This window comes from Zeus faber, assembly GCF_960531495.2.
Source record: "Zeus faber genome assembly, chromosome: 7".
NCBI lineage: Eukaryota > Metazoa > Chordata > Actinopteri > Zeiformes > Zeidae > Zeus > Zeus faber.
The window spans coordinates 1,546,892-1,567,052 of record NC_137203.1 but is presented as its reverse complement, the minus strand read 5'-3'; the positions used below and the strand labels follow the sequence as shown (position 1 = coordinate 1,567,052).

Below are 20,161 nucleotides of genomic sequence, written 5' to 3'. Positions count from 1 at the left end.
TCAAGTAATAGAACGACCACTTACATACTATGCAGGTAAGGTGTTGTTGTGGTGGGGGTGAGGCCAGGGGCTCAAGAGGGTTCGGCACTGGCGGCCATGTTGGCACCGGGCGGCCATGTTGGCACCGGGCTATGCAGCCGCATGGCGGATAGTCTCAATTTGAACTGGAATGGGGAGCAGGACGGCTCTGGGTGACGGGCGGCTCGGTCAACATACAGATGCAGGGGAGCAGGGATTTGACCTCTGACCTTTCACCTCTGACCCCCTCAGGAAAAACTGGCAGTGAGCACACACAGTTATCTTCACCCCCACCAGAAACAAATGGCACTCAGCAAGGGACCCGCTTTCAGGGTCCACCCCCTGCTGGGGCAGCCTCGCTGCACAGCTGTTACTGCATTGTGCTTTGGGTCACGCAATCCAAAAAAAAAAAGGTATTAATAGCTTAAGCATCGACTTAAAGGGATACTCCAAATCCACTGTTTTAGTATTTATTATTTATAGCAGTTCAGGATGAAGCTGCATTTAAAACGTAAGATCTAGTTTTTGAGTTTAAAATCATGACTTGTCACTGAGACGCAAGACGTGTCGCTGACGTAGCTTGACTTCTGGAGACGCTGGGAGGTGGATTCACCTCCTCTTCACAGGAGCTAGGCCAGCTGATCCCCTCTGCGTCCTGCGTGGAGCTAACACAGCGTGCAGAATGGGAGTATCCCTCCCATGTCTTCAGCGCTTCACACCCAATCCGACAAACGACGAGCACCAAGCCGAGGTCTGTTGGTTTCTGTGGAGGCCCGGGGCACAGAACCACAGAACCAACTTCCAACCGGAAGTTATGTCAGTCGCATTTCTTTATCGGAAACGGGCTAAAAACAAAGTAAATAAGTCAGCGACATAAAAGAATGACGTCATAACAACGATCACGTGATGTAACACATTCACGATCAATAAAAGTCTCTTTATATTTGATATCAGTGAATTGTGTAAATTTGAATTTTTGTTCACACTTTGCAAACATTGTATGAAAGAAGTTTTTCCCTTTAAGTCCAGCTGAGCAAACTACTAGTTCTCCCATTTTCCATATTATGGGATGTGAAACTCAAACGCGGTTCATCTGACAGCAAATAGGGGGAAGGTTCCGGATCCAGATTAGGTGTGAAGTAGGCCGTGGCACCAATAACTATTTTTCTTTTCTTATCAGGGAAAAGGGATCCTGCCCCCCCCACCCCACGCCCACCGCACCCCCACCCCCACCCCACCCCGCTCCCCTGAGGAGTTAAACGTTGATGACGTTGACCAGAGTGAACAAGTTGATCAGGTTGATCATGGTGATCAGGGTGATCAGGGTGATCAGGTTGATCAGGGTGATCAGGGTGATCAGGTTGATCAGGGTGATCAGGGTGATCAGGGTGATCAGGGTAATCAGGTTGATCAGGGTGATCAGGGTGATCAGGTTGATCAGGGTGATCAGGGTGATCAGGTTGATCAGGGTGATCAGGTTGATCAGGGTGATCATGGTGATCAGGGTGATCAGGTTGATCAGGGTGATCAGGGTGATCATGGTGATCAGGTTGATCAGGGTGATCATGGTGATCAGGGTGATCAGGTTGATCAGGGTGATCAGGGTGATCAGGGTGATCAGGTTGATCAGGGTGATCAGGGTGATCAGGTTGATCAGGGTGAAGCCGGTCGGTGCTCTGGATCTACAGACTATATACAGCACATGGCGGCGGTGGGCGGTGGATGGGAAGTTACGCTCACATAGAAACGATACAATCAACATGGTTTTACAGTCAAGTACAGATCAGAAATACAGCACGATGAGAAGAGGAGCGCTCCATGAAGAAGGAGGAGGATAATAACCATGATGGAGGTGGTGAGGCTTTAACACTCTTTATCTTCTAACGAGTCCTGGAAAGTACATTCAGTCTCAAGATGTCTCACTACGATAAATGTGCATTTAGAAAGTCGAGGACGCAGCTTGTGATTGGCTGGATCTTCTTGTTTTCTTTTCTTTTCGTACACTCCACTTCCTGTCAAATGACCAAAATCAAAAAAGCTTTAAAAATCTGTCTCTGTCGACTGGCACAGTATGTTGTGCGTCCATCCCTCCGTCTGTCCTTCTGTCTCTCTGCTCCGTGGAGGTGTAACAAAACGGTCGGCCGTCATTAGAAAGAGATGAAATATTATTCAGAGTTTGCCATGTTGGCCCTCAGGGCGGCAGGGCTTTATGTGACACCGTGGAGTCGATGTCTGATATGTCTGCTGTTGCACGTGCGACCAAGGTCACACGGAGCTACTTCTTCACCTCTGCTTCTATGGAGACGGAGACAGAGAAGATCTGATCACGTCTTTACAACAGCTACCAACTAACACTGTAATATCAGCGCGTTATGGAACATCCTCCTGTAATAACACTGTAATTACACTTCAGTAACACTGTGATAACACTGTAATAACACGGTAATATCAATGTGTTATGGTGAAGCAGCGTACCGGTGGAGTGTCCTACCCCCTGCTGGCCAGAGACCAGAGATCGGGAACTCAAACCTTTAACACAAGAACAAAGCGCGATTAAATAATTTAGAGACAGTGAAACTCTGATGCACCTTCGCTGTTAATCTGCACAGAAGGAGGAGTCGACGGCACAAATATTAAATGAAGACGTGCACGCCGAGTGAGCAGCGGACGCTCATCCACCCACAAACTAACGCAACGGGAAGATGCAGAGAAGAACCATTCACTGATACCACAGGACTTCAAAGGTGCAGTGTGTAGAGTTGACATCACGGACTTGGCAGAAATGGAATAAAATATCCATAAGAATGTTTTATTGAGTTTCTAATCCCATGAAAATAAGAATTGTTGTGTTTTTGTTGTCTTAGAATGAGAGTTTTTTTTCTCCATAGAGAGTGGGTATGCTTCCATGGAGGCCGCCATGTTGCACCAGCATGTTGCACCGCCACGTTGCACCAGCATGTTGCACCGCCACGTTGCACCAGCATGTTGCACCGCCACGTTGCACCAGCATGTTGCACCGCCACGTTGCACCAGCATGTTGCACCGCCACGTTGCACCAGCATGTTGCACCGCCACGTTGCACCAGCATGTTGCATCGCCATGGGAGAAAGTATTGAGCTGTTTGCGATCTGCAACCTCACGACTAGAAGCACTAACTTCTACACACAACTTCAAGATAAGATACAGTAAGTTCAGACATTGAGAGGCGTTAAAATTGGGTCGTACAGAAGCGACTGAACCACATACCATCAATGTCAGCAAAACAGTTCCGTTCAGTTTTCATGGAACAGTTTAATTTCAATGGAGTAGGAACCGCAAAACGCAGCAAGAAAAAGCTAAAACTCTGATGAACAGCGTGTCGGGGTGTTGTCGTACCCGGATAGAGGTCATACTGCGCCGCCAGCAGGTTGTAGCTCACCCCCAGGTGGGTGTGGTGGTGTGTGTGGAGGTGGCGGGCGAGAGACACTCGATCAGACTCTCTCTCTCCCTCGGGCGAGCCTTTATCTCCGGGCTGCGCGCACGCATACACACACACACACACACACACACACACACAACCAAGATTCACATTCATTAAATGCTGTTTCAGTAGGATTTGCCATGTGTAGTGAGATGCTAAGCTGCAGCTAAATGTTCCCTTCTGAGCAATTAACCCTGAAAATCTGACTTGGAATTCCAACTGAAATGGCCGTTCCTTTGTACTTTTCCAAGTAGAAGGTCGAAGTTTTACGAGTTCTGACCTCAATGGAATGCAACACAAACCAAGGCCAGCAGGGGGTGCACTCACGGCGGGGGACTTCCCGTGGTACTGCAGCGCCCCGGGCTGGGGGAGCAGCTCCACTGCCGGCTGCTCCACGGAGGCTTTGGACCCCCCAGCGTCCCCCCGGCCGGTCCCATCCAGGTCCTCCCTGCCAGCGGTCTTACCATACAGGGGGTAGTGGTACCCTGCACACACACACACACACACACACACACACACACACACACACACACACACACACACACACACACACACACACACACACACACACACACACACACACACACACACACAGTACTTGCCATATCCTGTTTCCTGACACAAAATATCTGTTATACTTCATAAAGTACTACTGGACCTTTTATTGTGTAGATGATGCTTATGCCGATCCCGATTATAATTTACAATAAATTATTACATTTGATATATATATATATATATATATATATATATATATATATATATATATATATATATATATATATATATATATATGGGTGTGTGTTAGAAATGTAGTAATAAGTACAGATATTTGCTTTGAAATGTAGTGGAGTCAAAGCTAAAAGTCTGCAAAACCGTATGGACTTAAATAAGCAAAGATACTTGAAAAATGTAGAAAGTACAGTAACAAAGTACTTGTACTTCATTACTTTCCACCCTGGGGTCCAGGGTCAGAGGGCTCTGTAGTCTACAGTAACGTCCTGGTCCAGGCAGGTGGTAGGATGGGGTCTTACCGGGGTAGTTGTGGACCACGCCGGGGGAGGCTCCTCGGAACGAGCCCCGACCGCCCTCACACAAGGCCAGGTAGGGGGGGTAGGAGGGGTGCTGGTACTGGATGTAGGGCTGCTGGGGGGGCATGGGTGGGGACACAGCCGCCCGGGCGCTATGGGATTCCTCGGCCAACCCCCCCAGGGGCTCCTGGCCCGACTCGTCCAGCCCCTCCGGCCGGTCGGCGCCCTCCGAGTCAGCGGGGTGGGGGAGGTGGTGGGACCCGTGAGCCCTGGCCTTTCTGGAGTCACCGCTGGCTCCGCCCCTCTCACCTCCCCCCACGCCTCCAACGGTGGCCATCTTGGCCCCGGCAGGCTCCGGGCTCGCTCCCCATTCCTTTGCCCTGTCATGGTCTCCGCCCTCGGCCTCTGGGAGCTGGGAGAACTTGCTGTGGGGACGGCGGTGCGCCCAGGCGTGGCCGTCTGAGGGCTAGATTGATGGGAAAAGAGTTGGTGGCTGTCGCAGTGTTTCCCCTATAGGTCTGAGTTAACAGTGGTGAGTGGGGGCCACTGCAGGGTCAACATCCGTCCATCATTCTGTCCCAGGTTAGGGTTCTATGGGCAGTTGCAGAGCTACAACTGACTTTTTGGGGTAAAAGTGGTAATGCTAGCGTTGGGCTGGCTCTGGTTAGAGCTTTTAGGGAGAAATGGAGCTACTTTGGTGTTGAGACGCAGGGGCTGAGGTGGCCCACCGCTGCAGAGCAACTATAGAGGAAACACTGGGCACTTGAGACCGAGCAGCAAACGGAGGGATGCTGGTGAAGGATGGTGACACTTGAAACGATGGCCGTTGGAAAGTGGAATGAAAACAAAGTCGGCCACAGTGTCGTAAAACAGGACATGTTTGACACCCAGCCCACAGAAAGAAGCCCAACGTGGAGCAAAGCAGCTCTTCACAGCCCTCCGATGAATCCACACAAAGCAGCCACACTCTGCTCTCAAAGATGCATTAATTGGAGTTTGTTAACCCCAATTATTAAGAGCTGTTACAAACCCGGCATGAAATGAGAAGTTAAAAATCCGTACAAGAATTTGTAGGAAACAATGTTGCTATCAAAACAAACACGAATGCATTATAAAAGATCATTTAGCTTTTTTTGTTTTGAATCTTTTCCATTTATGGCTAATGTTTAAACAACACACATTCCTCTCTCTTCCCACTCGCACCTTGAAACCACTTGCACATCACACAGCACGGTTTTGCTTTCAGTTTAACGACTGGTGTAGAATGCAAAGTACATCCACGGGACCACAAGGGGCACATCGTCACCATTAGCACCAATTGGTTTTTGTCGTACAAAACGCTACCAAGCTCTTTGAGATACTTTGTTCATCCACAACAGTCAGTTAAACACAACAGCAGCAGGAGCTAGAGACAGAAAGAGAAACTTACACTGGAATAGGAAACATTTGAGTCCAGATCTGTCTGACTGTTTGGGTTGTGAAGAGAAGAGGAAGAGGAAGAAGATGATAAAGATGACTTGATGTCATCGCAGTCTTTCAGCAAGGCCTGGTGTTGGTCCAGCATACTGCTGTGCTGCTGGGGGGCGACACCCGGGCCCCGCTCACCCCTGCCTCCTCTTTCTCCAATCTCTCCGTAGGACAGGATGGGTTTAGGACAGCAACCTTTGGCGGCGTCTGGGCCTTTAGCTGGCATGGGTCCTCCTACCGAACCCCCGACCGCATGTTTAACCTCCTCACTGTCTCTGCCGGTCCCTCCATGTCCCCTGTCGGCTCGCTGCTTGGCGCCGGGCGGCTGATCGCAGCATTTGGAGCCCAACAACAGTTTCTGGTCCATGTAGAGTCCTCTGGCGTACTGGCCATAGTAGAGAGACTGGGCCAACGCCGTCTGAGTCTGACTCATCGCCAGCTGAAGCTGTGACGGCGCCGGGCCATCTGCCTTTTTACAGTCCGAGAACTCGTGGGAGGAGCTTCTGTCGTCGTCTTTGACTTCCTCCTTCCGGTCTTTGCACTTGTGGTCATGAGCTGTGCCCTTGTGGAAGGCCGTGCTGCAGTGATTGTACCCCTGCAGGTAGTAGGAGTCATACCCGTGGTAATATGGGGACTGGGGGTCTTTCGACACCAGGACAGGCGCCGTAGGAGGGGTTTTGCCAGGGTTTCCCTGGTTACTGCTGGAAGTCACCTCTGTGGTGACTGCAGGACCAGACTTGGACCTTGGGCCCTCTGGGCGACATTCGGAAGACCCCCCATCCTCCCCAGCATCGGAGATGTCAGAGTAGGCGGGGCTGTTGTTCTTACTGCTCCCATCAGTTCCCATGCAGCCACCTGCAGCGTCTAGACGTGAGGAGGTGCCGATGGAGGGGCTCGGGGCGTTGTCGGTGAAGGTGTAGACCTTGTCGGCCTCAGCGCGGATACTAGCCATCCTGCTCTCCTGGCTTTCTGTCAGCCCATTCAACACCTCCTGTTTACTGAGGTGCTCCTTTAGAAGGCTTCCAGGAGCATCTTTGCTGGCCATTTTGGATCCCCCACTTCCATCCTCCATTTTGATGCTGCCACAGTCCCCGTTGGATGCCCTGGTGAGTGAGTCTTTGTTGTGTTTGTCCTTGAGCCTTCGTTTCTCCTTCTTCCTTGTCTCCTTGCTACAGGCGACCAATGTGGCTTTGACCATACTCGGCTCCGCAACGATACTCAGCTTTGGTTTAATGGGCTTCAGAGGGAGATTCTTACTAGTGAGGCCCACGGCGGCCATGGGCGAGGGCTGCTGTTGCTGCTGTTGCTGTTGTGTGTTGGTGGAATCCGCTGTGCTGGTGCTGGTTGGGTAGATGGTGTTTGGGATGGCAATCAGCTTTGGGGGTGCAGGAGCCGGAGCAATGGGACGGTTGGCCCGAGACTTGGACAACTTATCCACTTTCCCATTGGCCTTTTTTCCCTTGTCACACCCTACTCCCTTCTTATCAATCAAACCCTCAGCCTCTAGCTTTGGCATTTCTACGATGGAGTTCCTGTCCGGTACCATGCAGTTCTCCAGCACGACAGTCATGTTGGAGATGATTGGCAGGTTGCTCAGGTCGTCAATGAGTCCGTCCTTGAGCAGTGAGGTTCGTCTGGTTTTGGTTGTGGGGCTGTGGTCGGTGCTGAGCAGCAGCCTCCGGTTCTTAGGAGAACCCACAGTGGTAACCTTGTACAGTGGAGTGGCCTTCTTCGAGGAGCCGGTACTGTTACCATTAGTGCTGTTATTCCCAGGCTCAGAGAGGTCGTAGGTCATGCCACCCATGCCGTCCTCACAGTCAGACAGGCGCTCCTCGCTCTCCACGTCCTTCACTGCCTCCAGCTCTGGTTTCCGTTGCCCTTCGGCCTCCAAGTGAGCGTGTGTCTGGTGGTAGCGCAGGCCATTGATGTGCTTGTAGCGCTTGGTGCAGTTTGGGTGGGGGCAATCGATGAGGATGGGAGGGGGAGGTGGGGAGGAGGCGCAGCCTCCCCCCGGATCCATGAAGGAGGGGTCAGACTTCCCCTGCGGTGTGGAGGGCGCGCTGCGGGACTTGGCTCGCATCCTCTTCCCATTCCCATTTTTGATGTCGTCGGAGACCAAGCTGAGGTCCAGGTCGGCCGGCGGCTTGTTCTTCCGCTTCACAGAGGAGAGCGAGGGCTTCACCTCCTCCACCGTGAAGAAGGACGGAGGCGCTCGGCAGCTGCTGTTCATCAGGTTCAGGCTGCCTCTCCGCCCCTTGCCGTGGAGGGCTCCGGCGGCTCCAGCTACACCCCCTCCACGACTCCTGTGCTGCGATAGGCCCCTGACCTTGGTGGGGGGGAGGGGGTCCATGCAGGGTCGCTCGGCTATGGCCAACCGCAAGCGCTTTCCTCGGCCACGTCCACCCGGCATCTCAGGGTCACTGGATGGAGACTCACAAAACCTGGGAGAATAAGAGAGAAAACCGTTTGTAAAGAAACAAACCCCGGGAAACTAGATCCTTCACACGATGCTGAAAGACCAAAATGTTGGTCAACTTATGCTGATCAGGTCTTGTGAAATGTAAAACACAGAAGAAAATGTTTATGAATTGAGTTCTGTACCTATTATCTTTTGCTTGGTCAAAAGAATGGGCCTTTGATACACAGACAAAAATACACAAAATAAAGGAAAGCAGATAAAAAACACAAACAACAATTACGAGTGAAAGGCTTCATGAAGGCTGTGGAAAGAAAGACAGAAAGACAGAAAGATGGCTGGTTGTGTTACCTTGGAGGGGCCCAGTCGTGTTTGGTACAGTCCAAGAGTGTCCCAACGTAGGTCCTCTTTCTCCAGGTGACGTTCACCACCAGAACACCTGACACAGCACAGGGAGCACATCACCCAACTGTACCAACAACAGACTGTACCAATATCACACTGTACCAATATCATACTGGACAAATACCTGACTGTACCAATATTGTACTGTACCAATATTACACTGCACAGATTTCACACTGTACCAATATCACACTGTACCAACATCAGACTATACCAATTTCAAGATTCAAGATTTTTATTTGTCACTTACATATACATACTTTCATACATATATGCAGTGAAATGTAATTTCACAATTAACCAATATCACACTGTACTAATATCATGCTGTACCCATATCACAGTGTACCAATATCATACTTTACCAAAGTCAGACTGTACCAATTTCACACTGAACCAATATCAGACTGTACCAATATCATACCCTACAAATAACAGACTGTACCAATATCAGACTGTACCAATTTCACACTGTACCAATATCATATTGTACCAATATCCCCCTGTACCAATATCAGACTGTATAAACATCATACTGTACAAATATCACACGGTACCAATATCAGACTGAACCAACATCAGACTGTACCAATATCATATTATACCAGTTTCACACTGTACCAACATGAATCTGTACCAATTTCACCTTTCACCAATATCCCCCTGTACCAATATCATACTGTACCAATATTATACTGCGTGAATTTCATACTGTACCAATATCAGACTGTACCGATTTCACACTGTACAAATGTCAGACTGAAAAAACATCAGACTGTACCAATATTGTACTGTACCAATATAATACTGCACAAATTTCACACTGTACCAACATCACACTGTACCAACATTAAACTGTACAAATTTCACAATGTACAAATATCAGTCTGTACCAATATCATACTCTACAAATATCAGACTGTACCAATATCAGACTGTACCAATTCCAGACTGTACCAATATCATATTGTACCAATATCCCCCTGTACCAATTTCATGTGTACCAATATCATGTTGTGCCAATCTCCCCCTGTAGCAACATCATACTGTACCAATATCATACTGTACCATTATCACACTGTACAAATATCAGACTGTACCGATTTCACACGTTACAAATGTCAGACTGAAAAACATCAGACTGTACGAATATTGTACTGTACCAATAATTTACTGCACAAATTTCACACTGTACCAACACCACACTGTACCAACATCAGACTGTACCACCATTAAACTGTACAAATTTCACAATGTACTGATATCAAACTGAACCAATGTCATACTTTACAAATATCAGCCTGTACCAATATCAGACTGTACCAATATCACACTGTACCAAAATCATACTGTACCAATATCATATTGTACCAATATCCCCCTGTACCAACATCATACTGTACAAATTTCAGACTGTACCAATTCCATACTGTACCAATATCATATTGTACCAATATCCCTCTGTACCAATTTCATGTGTACCAATATCATACTGTACCAATATCAGACTGTACCAAAATCATTCTATACCAATTTCAAACTGTACCAATATCACACTGTACCAATATCGGACTGTACCAATTCCATACTGTACCAATATCATACTGTACCCGATAAGACTGTACCAATATTAGACTGCACAATTTTCACACTGTACAAATTTCACACTGTACCAACATAAGACTGTACCAATTTCACATTTTACCAATTTCGAAGTGTACCTACATCAGACTGTACCAATTTCACACTGTACCAATATCATATTGTACAAGTATCACACTGTACCAATATCATACTGTACCAATTTCACACTGTATCACTATCAGACGGCACCAACATCAGACTGTACCAATTTCCCAATGTACCAATATCATACTGTACCAATATCATACTGTACAAATATCAGACTGTACCAATATCAGACTGTACCAATATCATACTGTACCAATATCATACTGTACAAATATCAGACTGTACCAATATCAGACTATACCAATATCATACTGTACCAATATCATACTGTACCAATATCATACTGTACAAATATCAGACTGTACCAATATCAGACTATACCAATATCATACTGTACCAATATCATACTGTACCAATATCAGACTGAACAAATATCAAACTGTACCAATTTTGCACTGCACTAGTATAAGACTGTACAAATATCAGACTGTGCCAATATCATACTGTACCAATATCAGACTGAACAAATATCAAACTGTACCAATTTTGCACTGCACTAGTATAAGACTGTACAAATATCAGACTGTGCCAATATCACACTGTACCAATATCATATTGTCCCAAAATCATAGTGTAACAATATCATACTGTACAAATATCAGACTGTACCAATATCAGACTGTACCAATATCATACTGTAGAAATATTAGAACGCACAATTTTACACTGTACCAATATCAGACTGTACCAATATCATACTGTACAAATATCAGACTGTACCAATATCATACTGTACAAATATTAGACCACACAATTTCACACTGTTCCAATATATATCTGAACCAATTTCACATTTTACCAATTTTAAACTGTACCAATCTCAGACTGTACCAATATTGGACTGTACCAATATCAGACAGTACCAATATCATACTGTACAAATATTAGACCAAACAATTTTACACTGTACCAATATCAGACTGTACCAACATCATACTAAACAAATAACAGAATGTACCAATATCCGCCTGTACCAATATCATACTATACCCATTTCACACTGTACTAATATCATACTGTACCAATATCAGACTGTCCCAATATCAGACTGTACCAGTTTCACAATGTACCATTATCACACCGCACCAACATCATACTGTACAAATATCAGACTGTACCAATATCCTACTGTACCAACATCATACTGTATCAAAATCCGACTGTACCAATATCATACTGTACCAAAATCATACTATATGAATTTCAAACTGTACCAATATCAGACTGTACCAATTTCACACAGTACCAATATCATACTGTACCAAAACAATACTGTCCCAATATCAGACTGTACCAATATCATATTGTACCAATATCCCCCTGTACCAATATCATAATGTACCAATATAATACTGTCCCAATATCAGACTGTACCAATATCATACTGTACCAATATAATACTGTCCCAATATGAGACTGTACCAATATCATACTGTACTAATTTCACACTGTTCCAATATCAATCTGTACCAAATTCACATTTTACCAATTTCACACTGTACCAATCTAAGACTGTACCGATTTTGGACTGTACCAACATCATACTGTACAAATATCAGACTACCAATGTCATACTGTACTAACATCATACTGTATCAAAATCCGACTGTACCAATATCATACTATACAAATTTCACACTGTACCAATCTAAGACTGTACCAATATTGGACTGTAACAATATCATACTGTACCAACATCATACTGTACAAAAATCTGACTGTACCAATATCATACTGTACCAACATCATACTGTAACAAAATCCGACTGTACCAATATCATACTGCACCAATATCATACTATACAAATTTCACACTGTACCAATATCAGACTGTACCAATTTCACACAGTACCAATATCATACTGTACCAAAACAATACTGTCCCAATATCAGACTGTACCAATATCATATTGTACCAATATCCCCCTGTACCAATATCATAATGTACCAATATAATACTGTCCCAATATCAGACTGTACCAATATCATACTGTACAAATATAATACTGTCCCAATATCAGACTGTACCAATATCATACTGTACTAATTTCACACTGTTCCAATATCAATCTGTACCAAATTCACATTTTACCAATTTCACACTGTACCAATCTAAGACTGTACCAATATTGGACTGTACCAATATCATACTGTACCAACATCATACTGCACAAATAACAGAACGTACCAATATCCGCCTGTACCTGTACCAATATCATACTATACCCATTTCACACTGTACTAATATCATACTGTACCAATATCAGACTGTACCAGTTTCGCACTATACCAATATCATATTCTACCAATATCCCAACAACAGACCGTACCAATTTCACAATGTACCATTATCACACTGTACCAACATCATACTGTACAAATATCAGACTACCAATATCATACTGTACCAACATCATACTGTATCAAAATCCGACTGTACCAATATCATACTATACAAATTTCACACTGTACCAATATTGGACTGTAACAATATCATACTGTACCAACATCATACTGTACAAATATCAGACTGTACCAATATCAGACTGTACCAATATCATACTGTACAAATATTAGACCGCACAATTTTACACTGTTCCAATATCAATCTGTACCAATTTCACATTTTACCAATTTCACACTGTACCAATCTCAGACTGTACCAATATTGGACTGTACCAATATCATACTGTACCAATTTCACACTGTTCCAATATCAATCTGTACCAATTTCAAATTTTACCAATTTCACACTGTACCAATCTCAGACTGTACCAATATTGGACTGTACCAATATCAGACTGTACCAACATCATACTAAACAAATAACAGAATGTACCAATATCCGCCTGTACCAATATCATACTATACCCATTTCACACTGTACTAATATCATACTGTACCAATATCAGACTGTCCCAATATCAGACTAACAGTTTCGCACTGTACCAATATCATATTGTACCAATATCTCAACAACAGACTGTACCAATTTCACAATGTACCAATATCATACTGTACCAACATCATACTGTATCAAAATCCGATTGTACCAATATCATACTATACGAATTTCACACTGTACCAATATCAGACTGTACCAATTTCACACAGTACCAATATCATACTGTACCAAAACAATACTGTCCCAATATCAGACTGTACCAATATCATATTGTACCAATATCCCCCTGTACCAATATCATAATGTACCAATATAATACTGTCCCAATATCAGACTGTACCAATATCATACTGTACCAATATAATACTGTCCCAATATCAGACTGTACCAATATCATACTGTACCAATATAATACTGTCCCAATATCAGACCGTACCAATATCATACTGTACCAATATAATACTGTCCCAATATCAGACCGTACCAATATCATACTGTACCAATATAATACTGTCCCAATATCAGACTGTACCAATATCATACTGTACCAATATCAGACTGTACCAATATCATACTGTACCAATATAATACTGTCCCAATATCAGACTGTACCAATATCATACTGTACCAATTTCACACTGTTCCAATATCAATCTGTACCAAATTCACATTTTACCAATTTCACACTGTACCAATCTAAGACTGTACCAATATTGGACTGTACCAATATCAGACTGTACCAACATCATACTGCACAAATAACAGAATGTACCAATATCTGCCTGTACCAATATCATACTATACCCATTTCACACTGTACTAATATCATACTGTACCAATGTCAGAGGGTCCCAATATCAGACTGTACCAGTTTCGCACTGTACCAATATCATATTCTACCAATATCCCAACAACAGACTGTACCAATTTCATAATGTACCATTATCACACTGTACCAACATCATGCTGTACAAAAACCACACAGTACCAATATCATACTGTACCAATATAATACTGTCCCAATATCAGACTGTACCAATATCATATTGTACCAATATCCCCCTGTACCAATATCATACTGTACCAATATAATACTGTCCCAATATCAATCTGTACCAAATTCACATTTTACAAATTTCACACTGTACCAATCTAAGACTGTACCAATATTGGACTGTAACAATATCATACTGTACCAACATCATACTGTACACATATCAGACTGTACCAATATCAGACTGTACCAACATCATACTGTACAAATATCAGACTGTACCAATATCCGCCTGTACCAATATCATACTATACGAATTTCATACTGTACCAAAATCAGACTGTACCAATTTCACAATGTACCATTATCACACTATACCAATATCATACTGTACAGATATCAGACTGTACCAATATCATACTGTACCAACATCATACTGTACAAATATCATTTTATACCAATTTCAGACTGTACCAATATCAGACTGTACCACTATAAGACTGTACCAATTTAACAGTGTACAAATATAACATAACAAAAATATAATATAACAATATTAGACTACACCAATATACCAGTGCACCAATCCACACAGTACCAATATCACACTGTACAGTCTGAAGACTGTACCAATATTACACCATACCAATATCACACTGTACGAACATCAGACTGTACCAATATCAGACTGTACTGATTTCCCACTGTACCAATATCACACTGTACCAATATCATACTGTACCATTGTCACACTGTATCAATATCACAGGGTACCAATATCAGACTGTAACAATTTCACAGTGACCAATATCACACTGTACTTATATCAGACTGTTGCAATATCAGACTGTACTAATATCAGAATGAACCAGTATAAGACTGTACCAATTTAACAGTGTACAAATATAAGACCAATATTAGACTATACCAATATACCAGTGCACCAATCCACATAGTACCAATATCACACTGTACAGTCTGAAGAATGTACCAATATTAGACTGCACAAATATCCGACTGTACCAAAATCATGCTATACCAATTTCACACTGTACCAATTTCATACTGTGCCAATATCACACTGTACAAATATCAGACTGTACCAATTTTGCACTGTAAAAATATTAGACTGTACAGATATCAGACTGTACCAATTTGTACTGTTCGAATATAAGACTGGACCAATATCTGACTGTACTAATATCACACTGTACCAATATCAGACTGTACCAATATCACACTGTACCAATTTGCACGGTACCAGTATCATACTGTACAAATATCTGACTGTACCAACATCATACTGTATCAACATCAGATTGTTCCAATTTCACACTACAAAAATTTCACACTGTACCAATATTACACCATACAAATATCACACTGTACCAATATCATACTATACCATTTCACACTGTACCAATTTCAGACTGCACCAATATCAGATTGTGCCAATATCATACTGTACCAACATCAGACTGAATCAATATCCGACTGTACCAAAATCATACTGTACCAATTTCACACTGTTCCAATATCAATCTGTACCAATTTCACATTTTACCAATTTCACACTGTACCAATATAAGACTGTAACAATATCAGACTGAACAAATATCATACTGTACCAATATTATACTGCCCAAATTTCACACTGTACCAAAATCAGACTGTAACAATTTCACAGTGACAATATCATACTGTACTTATATCAGACTGTACCAATTTCACACTGTACCAATATTAGACTGTACCATTATAAGACTGTACCAAGTGTACAGTGTCATAAGATCAACATTTGACTATACCAATATACCAGTGCACCAATCCACACAGTACCAATATCACACTGTACAGTCTGAAGAATGTACCAATATTACACCATACCAATATCACACTGTACCAACATCAGACTGGACAAATATTAGACTGTACCAATATCAGACTGTACCAATATCATACTGTAAAATGTCACACTGTACCAATATCATACTGTACCAATTTAAGACTGTACCAATATCATACTGTACCAATTTAACACTGTACAAATATCAGACTGTACCAATATCACACTGTACCAATATCACACTGTACCAATACCATACTGTACCAATTTTACACTGTACCAATAGTCCCCCTGTACCAATATCAGACTGTACCAAAATCATACTGTACCAATATCATACGATACCAATTTCACAGTGTACCAATATCAGACTGTACCAATATCACATGGTACCAATATCATACTGTACAAATATCACATGGTACCAATATCATACTGTACAAATATCAGACTATACAAATATCAGACCGTACCAATATCACACTCTACTTATATCAGACTGTACCAAAATCAGATTGTACCTAAATCACACTGTACCAATATGAGACTGTACCAACATCACACTGGAACAATATCACACTGTACAAATATAAGACTGTACCAATGTCAGACTGTACCAATTTAACACTGCACCAATAATTTCACACTGCGCAATATCACACTGTACTAATATCAGAATGTACCAATTTCACACTGTACCAATATCAGACTGTACCAGTATAAGACTGCACAAATTTAACACTGTACAAATATATGACCAATATTAGACTATACCAATTAAACAGTGCACCAATCCACATAGAACCAATATCACACTGTACAGTCTGAAGACTGTACAATATCAGACTGTACAATATCAGACTGTACAATATCAGACTGTACACTCGTGTCTCACCCTCCTCAGTCTCATGCCAGACGATTCCCTCCAGATTGACGCTGGTGCCCGGCTGGCAGGGCCCCATGGAAGCTGGCTCCTGGGGGCCCTCTGGCGCCCCCGGGGAGCCCCCGTCCTGGGTGTTGGTGCCCACGGAGCGAGTCCTCACCACCAGCTGCCTCGGGCTAGAGGGGGGCATGGCCAGAGGGGGGAAGTATGGGGCCCCGGGTGGGGACCCGCTTGGGGCCCCAGGAGCCACAGGGGCCGGGGGGGCCGGAACCGTGAACATGGGGTCCACCTGGAAGAAAGGAGGAGAGAGAGTCACATAGTGAGTTTGTTAACAGGATTTTAATTGGAAATAATAATAAAAACAGTAAATACAGTAAAATATATAATATCTCTAGTGTCGCCGATGACAGGGTTGGGGGTTCGACTCCCTGAGCAAGGCACTAACACTGCCAAGAAAACACACAGACACTGGAAAGTTTATGTGAAATTAATATAAAGTGTTTTTATAAATTGTATTCAGTGTTTTTTCTGCCTCATACACAGCTCATTACAGGGTTTTGATCAAATGATGAGGTTTATATCCAGTATAATATAATAGAATATATTATCTTCTTCCTCTTCCTATTTGTGCTGCTCTCGTTAGAGGTGGCCACAGCGGATCATCTGCCTCCAATACCTTGTGCTCTGCATCTTCCTCCCTGACACCACCCGCCTGCATGTCCTCCCTCAGCACCTCCATCAAGCTTCTCTTTGGCTTCCTCTTTTCCTCTTGCCTGGCAGCTCCACCCTCAGCCTCCTTCTCCCAATGCAACTCTCATCTCTCCTCCACACGTGTCCAAACCATCTCAATCTAGCCTTGAACTCATCCACCTTCTCCACCTCCACTCCTTGCATTCTCAGCTTTTCTCCGCCCTCCCTCCCATTCAGGCACATGTATTGTGTCTTACTCCTGCAGGCTTTCATTGCTCTTCTCTCTAATGCTGCCTCCACCTCTCCAGGCTCTCCTCCACCTGCTCCCTACTCTCACTACAGATCACAGTGTCATCCATGAACATCATAGTCCACAGAGACTCCTTCCTGATTTCATCTGTTAACCTGTCCATCACCACTGCAACAAGAAAGGGCTCAGAGCTGATCCTTGATGCAGTCCCACCTCCACTTTGGTGCCTTGGTCACGCCTACTACACACCTTACTACTGACTGACTGCCTCATACATATCCTGTACCACTCTTACCTACTTCTCTGCCGCCCTTGACTTCCTCATGCAATGCCACACTTCCTCTCTCGGCACCCTATCATATGCTTTCTCTAAATCCACAAAGACACAGTGCAACTCCCTCTGGCCTTCCCTGTACTTTTCCATCAGCATTCTTAAAGCAAACATGTCACCTGTAGTACTCTTTCCTGGCATGAAACCATAGTGCTGCTCGCTGATCCCCACCTCTCCTCCTAACCTAGCCTCCACTACCCTTTACCATAGCTTTATGCTGAATATAATATAATATAATACAATTTAATAGAATATAATATAATATCACGTAATATAATACAATATAATATAATATAAGATAATATAATATAATATCATATGATATACTATAGGATAATATAATATTGTATAATATAATATAATATACTATAGTATAATATTATATCATATAACATAATATAATATAACATAATACAATATAATATAATATAATATAATATAATATAATACAATATAATATGATATAATATAGTATAATATAATACAATACAATACAATGTAATATAATATTATATTATATAAAACTACTAGTCTTTGTATTTTTCACCTTGTGTGTCTCTTATTTACATCTACATTACATTTACAGTTAAAAACTCGAACACCAACTTGGTCTTGTTTGTACCGCGCTGTCACAAAGACCTCGTGGTTGAACTTTCATCCACATGGATCCACATACAGAGCAGATATTATTAAAACTGACCAATGCATTTCACACTGAAATATGTCCAACCCGGCAACACTATGTGGAAGACATACTTCAGCATAAGCTACGAACACGGCTGAGGTGTCATTAAAACCATTATGTCACAAGGATCTTATGGTTTGGATTTAAACCAAATCAATCAACATACGGAGAAGATATTGTGGCACGGTGGCGCAGTGCACTGCTCATTTCACCGGCCACCATCCAAAGCATGTGCATGTGTGTGTGTGTGTGTGCGTGTGTGTGTGCGTGCATGTGTTGTAGTGTGGTGTGCTGTGTGACAATTAAAGATTCTTCTTCTTCTTCTTCTTCATATTAGTGAAAAACCGAACAACTCTGACCCAAATATTCAGTTAGACTTTGGTGAACTGACACGTCAGTAGGTTTGCATTTTCTGGTTCTAAAATGAAGGAGATTATATTTACAGTGAGAAGCTTTATGATGTCATCATATTATTTACTATGATATTTACAGTAAGACGCTTGATGACATCATCTAATTTACTAAAAATGATATTTACAGTAAGAAGCTTTATGATGTCATCATATTATTTACTATAATGATATTTACAGTAAGACGCTTGATGACATCATATTATTTACTATAAATGATATTTACAGTAAGAAGCTTTATGATGTCATATTATTTACAATGATATTAACAGTCAAACGGTTTATGACGTCATCATATTATTTACTATGATGATATTTACAGTAAGAAGCTGTTTGACGCCATCATATTATTTATTATAATGATATTTACAGTAAGATGGTTAATGATGTCATCATCTTATTTATTATAATGATATTTACAGTAAGAATCTTTATGATGTCATTATATTATTTACTATAATATTTTCAGTAAGACGCTTTATGATGTCATCATATTATTTCCTATAGTATTTACAGGAAGACGCTTTATGACGTCATCATATTCTTTATTATAATGATATTTACAGTAAGACGCTTTATGACATCATCATATTATTTATTATAATGGTATTTACAGTA

General features: G+C 42.6%; 1 protein-coding gene across 1 annotated transcript in view; it reads right to left on the bottom strand.

The window, feature by feature from the left end:
* Nucleotides 1-1,273: 1,273 nt before the first annotated feature.
* znf608 (zinc finger protein 608) overlaps nt 1,274-20,161 on the bottom strand; it is a gene marked incomplete at both ends in the record, with an annotated part of 23,233 nt that continues 4,345 nt past the window's right edge. The window contains 8 exons of the mRNA XM_080003741.1: nt 1,274-1,707; nt 2,494-2,547; nt 3,394-3,529; nt 3,806-3,963; nt 4,513-4,975; nt 5,939-8,417; nt 8,744-8,831; nt 17,190-17,466. Of these exons, the coding sequence (XP_079859867.1) occupies nt 1,274-1,707; nt 2,494-2,547; nt 3,394-3,529; nt 3,806-3,963; nt 4,513-4,975; nt 5,939-8,417; nt 8,744-8,831; nt 17,190-17,466 (4,089 nt within the window). The remainder of the gene's footprint in view (nt 1,708-2,493; nt 2,548-3,393; nt 3,530-3,805; nt 3,964-4,512; nt 4,976-5,938; nt 8,418-8,743; nt 8,832-17,189; nt 17,467-20,161) is intronic.